The 5,846-nt window shown below is 56.5% G+C and overlaps 1 protein-coding gene across 1 annotated transcript in view; it reads right to left on the bottom strand.

The window, feature by feature from the left end:
* Positions 1 to 5,846, bottom strand: part of HHIPL1 (HHIP like 1) — a 23,935-nt gene that overhangs the window by 1,061 nt on the left and 17,028 nt on the right. The window contains exons 7-9 of the mRNA XM_015565833.1: positions 5,315 to 5,396; positions 2,519 to 2,601; positions 5 to 48 (exon numbers count right to left, since the gene is read on the bottom strand). Of these exons, the coding sequence (XP_015421319.1) occupies positions 5 to 48; positions 2,519 to 2,601; positions 5,315 to 5,396 (209 nt within the window). The remainder of the gene's footprint in view (positions 1 to 4; positions 49 to 2,518; positions 2,602 to 5,314; positions 5,397 to 5,846) is intronic.

The following is a 5,846-nucleotide window of genomic DNA, read 5'->3' as shown; positions in this document are numbered from 1 at the left end:
GCGCAGGCGCTGTGGGCCGTGGGGTGCTCTCAGTCCTCCGGATGAACTCTGCAGAAAGGAAGAGCCTGCAGTCAGAGCGGCCCTGGCCCCCCAGCTCTCCGTCCAGGATCGCAGACCCCAGGGAAAGATGTCCTTATTCTACCCTCCACTCAGACACCGCGGCTGCGTGCCTCTCTGGTCGCCCTGCCTCCTGGGAGTCCCCGCCCCTCACACTGTAAACTCGGGGCTTCTCAGAGCAAGTGACCCTTTCCGGTTCCAATGGTTGGTTTAGGGGGGAAGCTGAGACCCTCTGATGGGAGGAGGGGGACACGGCAGACGGGCTGGATGAGAACCAGTCTGCCCAGGGCCTGCTGCTCAGGGTGCAGCCTCCCGCCAGGCCCCTGGCTGCCGGCTTCTCCCGCTGGGCCTCTTGCTGCTCCCTCTGCCTAGACTCCTCTCCCCCGCCCCACCCCACCCCCCTCCGCCCTGGTGCACCCTTCCTCTCCCTTCCAGGCTCAGCCCTCAGCCTCTGCTCCGAGACCGCCATGCCCGCATCCTGCACTGCCCTGGCTCCCCATGGCACCAGCACACACGCTGTCACTGGGCCTGTGCTGGGGTCCAACCCCAGCAGGTCCAGGGGTCCCCAAAGGTGTGGACGGAGTTGGCGAAGAAGGAATGACACAGAAACAGCATTCAGTTGATCAGCAGCCTAGCCAGGATCTCTAGCCAAGTTCTGGTCAGGTTCTCCAGCCAGGTTCAGTCACCAGGTTCTAGTCCAGATTCTCTTGCCATGTTCTATCCAGGTTCGGTAGCCAGGTTCTGTGGCCAGGTTCTTCAGCCAGGTTCTCTCACTAGGTTCTGTTTCTAGGTTCTATGTCCTGTTGTCTTGTTACATCTGTATTTATACCAGTTGATTCCAATCCTATCAATCTCTATTCCAAAGATTAGGGCATTTCTTATCTCCATTCCAGGGAGTAAAGATTTAAGCGTGATTGTTTGTAGTTAAAGTGATTAAGTACCCGCCTGGCACTTAGTTAAGGGGTTTTATTCCCTCCCTAACTTCAGGGGAAAATCCCTACCTGGGGAAACAACCTTTCTTGGAGAGGTGACGTTGGTTAAAACACATAGCGCCAAGAAGGTGAGCAAACATTAAGAACAGTATGTCATATACGCCAGGTCCCTTGAAACATATGCTGTGCAGATGTTCCTTTCCTGCAGCGACTGTGTCAAGCAGCAAGGATGGACCGGCTCCCGGCAGGCCTGGGACGCTAAATGACATGTCTGTGTGTCCCGGCCTGACCTGGAGCGGGTCCCTCCAAGAGTGCCGGAAACTGCGGAATGAGTGGCTGCAAAACTGGCCCAGGCCCGAAGTCACCTGAGGCTGGACTTACACCCCCAAAACCCTGAGCTCCTCTCTCCCCCAGCTTCCTCCACCCGGGGTCCCCTTCCTCGGGGCCAGGCACCCCGCCCGCCCAGGGGCCTAGCCTTGCCCTCCTCCTGCAGCCCCCATACCCAGTCTGCCAACTGGTGACCTGCTGGGTACACTCGCCCTCCTGAAGTAGCTATCCTTTGGGCCACAGGGTGGTTTTTTAAAGCCAACATTTTCAAATGAGGAGACGTGTAGATAACAGCTCGGAAAGGCGGACACCACATCCATCTTGCTCAGCATGACCTCCCCAAAATGAAGCGCACGGAAGTGCTGTGAATGAACTGAATAATGAACGGACGGGTTTCCTGCTTCTCCTAAGAATGGAAAGGTCTGGCCCGACCAGTGCAGTTCAGTGGCTGAGCGCTGACCTATGAACCAGGAGGTCACGGTTCGAGGCACAGGCCGGGGTTGCGGGCTCCATCCCCAGCGTGGGGCATGCAGGAGGCAACCAATCAATGGTTCTCTCTCATCATTGATATTTCTATCTCTCTCTCCCTCTCTCTTCCTCTCTGAAATCAATAAAACTATTAAAATAAAAAGAAAAGAAAGAAAGAATGGAAAGATCTGGCAACACTGGGCCTCGCTCCCACTGAGCCTGGCCCCATAGAACAGCCCCTTCCTCAGGGCAAGCCTCCCCAGGTGGCCCCTGATCCCGAGGGCAGTCAGTGGTGGCCTTGCCTGGCCCCTCAGGTCCTGAAGCCTGGCACCCCTCCCTGCTTCCCTCCCTCTGCACCAACCTTGTCAAAGTGGAAGCATCCTATGGCCGGCTCAGCCCCGATGCCCCCTCCCCTAGGGACCCTGCACCCAGGGTAACTGTCCAGTATCCTTTGCTCACACATGGTACACCCTCTTCCTCTGTGCCCCTCGTGGACTCTGAGGGTGCTTCCCTGGAAACGGCTATTTCTCCCTTCGCATGCCCCCTCTGAGACCTGCAGCCCCTTTGCGCCACCCACCCATGGCCTGGGACTGGCATACATTGCCCACTTTAACTGAGCATCTAATGTGTGCCCAGCACAGGGCCCGGCAGAGGGTCCAGCTGGGAGGGCCCACGCTGGGTGTGGGCTGTAGGAGCGTCCCTCCCCCACTGGGTCCCTGTTGGTGGACACTTACTTTCTTTGGGCACAAAGCGGATGAGGCGGCTCTTCACCGTCACCTGGGCGGGCTGGATCTGACACTTGCCGGGGGGTGCCCGTCTGCCAACACACAGAAGGTCATGAGCCCGGCCCTGCGAGCCTACCCTGAGCCTGTCCTCTGACATCGCACCCCCGCCTCCATGGCCAGGCAGGGAGGGGGAGGGCCCATGTGCTTCCAGGCCTGGGCAGGTGACACCGGTGTCCATTTATGGAGCACCTACCGTGTGGCCCAGTGTCCCCACGTGCTCCATGCCCCGGGATCTACAGGAGTCCAGTCCCAGGACAGGAATCCCTCATCCCACTTCTGCATGAGGCCCGTGGCTCATCTGAGCCGCTTCTAACTCCGAGCGTGGCCTGTCCTCTGAACCTGGTCAGGTGTCACTCCTCCTCCTCCTCCCACAGCCTGCCAGTCCGACTCCTGTCACTGTAACCTGCCCTGGCCCCAGCCCACAGCCTTTGAGGAGGGTCCCTGCCCCCCGGGTTCCTGGGTTTCTGGTGATGCAGAAATAGAGGCTCCTCTGCCAGCAGGAACCAGGGAGCGATTCAGTCCATTTAAAGGAAAAAGGCAGAGAGAGAGTGTGTGTCCCCGGGTTGGCAGCAGAGCTGGGGGACCTGGGACCCGGGGGCGTGGGGGGCGGGGGGAGGCGCGTAGAGAGTTGGAAGAGAAAAGAGTCAGAAAAGGTTGCCAGGACTATGAATTGGGCTCTTCTGGCATCTTCGAGGGGCACCAGGAAGGAATGGAATTTCGTTTTAATTAGTTTTTGGCTCTCGATCTGTGAGTCTTTGAATGGGACCCGCCGATTCTGGGCTGACCACGTGGGTACAGACTTCAATAGGTTCCACCAGCTTAGGGGAAAGCCCAAGGGGTGAAGCAGCCACATGACACGAGGGGCCTCCAGACGGGCCTGGCCAAAGAGGAAAGCCGCGGAGGGAAACCGTGGGCCTGTACTCCCCCCCACACACACACACTCCCGCCCCCAGAATGAAGAAGCAGGCAGCACTTGTCAGAGCCGGAGACGGTGGGTTTTCTGGAGGCCCCGAACCCAAATACTATCCACACGCCCCACACAGGCCCAGCAGGGGTTTGTTCCTGAAGGAAATTATGAAAAACATTTTTGTTGTGCAAAAGGTAGGCGATACACCCAAAGATGCCGCATGAATGCGGTTATGTGTGGGCGGTAATGGACAGCCCCGCCCACCCCGCCACTCCTCATGCCTTCGTTTGCCAAAGGTTCTGAAATGGGGCCTCGGGCAACATGCTGCCAGGCAAAGAAACACGTGTATTCCAAAAGAGAAAAATGAGAGGGATGAGGAGGGTCAGGGATGGAGGGAGGGAGAGAGTCTGGCCGGTGTCTGCCTCCTCCCGCACACGAGACCGTGAGCAGAAGCGACCTCTGCCCCGCCGCCCAGGGAGGGAGGGAGAGAGGGAGGGAGGGAGGGAGTCTGGCCGGTGTCTGCCTCCTCCCGCACAGGAGACAGTGAGCAGAAGCGACCTCTGCCCCGCCCGCCGGATAAGCCAAGATAAGGCAGTGACGGTCCGAGGCGCATCTGGCGAGAATTAGGTGCTCCGTGCACGTGACGTTTCCTTAGAGAAGCATCTGCTCTAAACGCTGGAAACGGCCAGGAACGGGGAAGATAGCTAGGGCACAATGACTCAACAGAAAATTACGCGGCCATTAAAACCGGTCCTTTTGGGGGGGATGCAACGTGGAAATGTTTATGCAGAACGGGGGAAAGGAACGAGGGAAAATGCAAAGTTGGCAGGTGCCCTTCCACACGGAGGTACTCCTGGCGCTGCCCACGTAAAGAGGGGAGGCGGAGGTTTTTCTTGAGAAATATGTGAATAATGAACAGGCCCTAGCCGATGTGGTTCAGTGGATAGAGCATCAGCCTGCAGACCCATGGGTCCCGGGTTCGATTCCAGTCTAGGGCACGGACCTTGGTCGTAGGCTCGATCCCCTGGCCCTGGCTGTGCAGGAGGCAACCAATGGATGCCTCTCTCTTATTGATGTCCTTCTCTCTGTCTCTCCCCCTCCCTTCCACTCTCTCTGAAAATCAATGGGAAAAATATCCGCAGGCGAGGATTAAAAACAAAAAATAACAGTAATAATGAACAGACCTGTGCTTTAAGGGAAAAATGCGGTAGGCAGGGATGTCTGCAAAGCTGTCACAGACCAGAGGAAGCTAAGGAGACGTGATGACTAATGTAATTCTGGAACAACAAAAAGAATCTGAGAGAAAAACTGGAGAAATTCTTTTTAAAAAGTGCAGTCACCTCAATTGTAAAAAGAAGTACGGAGTCTAATGAATAGTAATGTGCCAATATTGCTCGTTAATTGTGACAAAGGTGCTCTAATAATGTAAGACATGTAAACAATAGAGGGAAATAAATAAATTAATACATAAATAAGAAGGGTGAGGGGCATATGGGGAAAACTCTGTATTATCTTTGCAACTTATTTGTAAACCTAAAACTATTCTAAGTTCTAAGGGCTTTCAGTTTTTTAAAAATGTGATGATGGGGCTTGTGCTTATGAGCGCCCATCAGTGTGTTTGACTCCCTCCTGTCGTGGACAGAGGCGGACTTTGCAGTCCGGGTTTGAATCCTGGATCTGCCTCTCACCAGCAGGATGGGCTTGTCTAGTCACTTCCCTCTTTGGGCCTCAGTTTTCTCATCTGGAAAATGGGGACATGAATAACCTCCACCTGAGGGAGTGCCAGAGAGGGAAACTGCGGTAACGGAGGTGCGGGCAGCGCCGGGGGTGTGCCTCACCTGGAGGGGTCGATGATCTTGTAGATGACCCCACGAGCTGCTGTGGCACTCGGCACGCCCGTGGACATGAAGTACAGCTCCCCTTGGACAAGAAACAAGGCAGGGAGTGAGCACGCTGCCTGAAGGCTGTCCCAGCAGCCCCACACCCCCACCTCGGGCTCTGAGACCAACCCCGACCTCAGGAGGCGAGCCCTGAGGGGTCCAGGCCCACACAGCTCACCAGCGCCCAGAACTGAGACAGCCCCAGAACGGCCGCTGACGTGCCCCAGGGCCTCTGTAGCTCTCCAGGGCAGTGGCTACTCTGCCGGACCACCCAGACTCGACCCTCAGAAGCCCCTGGTCACCTGCCTGGGTTCCACGCCCAGCACCACACACCTCTGGGCACAACGAGGGTCCATGTCCCAGCTCCTTACTAACTGCCTGCTGGGTAATGCGGGCACACCTGGCTCTCCGAGCCTCAGCTTCCTCATCCCAAAATGAAATGCCTCATAGGGCTGTCATTTGGATCTATTTTTATTGACTTTAGAGAGAA

Source organism: Myotis davidii, unplaced genomic scaffold (genome assembly GCF_000327345.1).
Source record: "Myotis davidii unplaced genomic scaffold, ASM32734v1 scaffold60, whole genome shotgun sequence".
Taxonomy (NCBI): domain Eukaryota; kingdom Metazoa; phylum Chordata; class Mammalia; order Chiroptera; family Vespertilionidae; genus Myotis; species Myotis davidii.
This window is presented reverse-complemented; position numbering and strand designations above follow the sequence as displayed.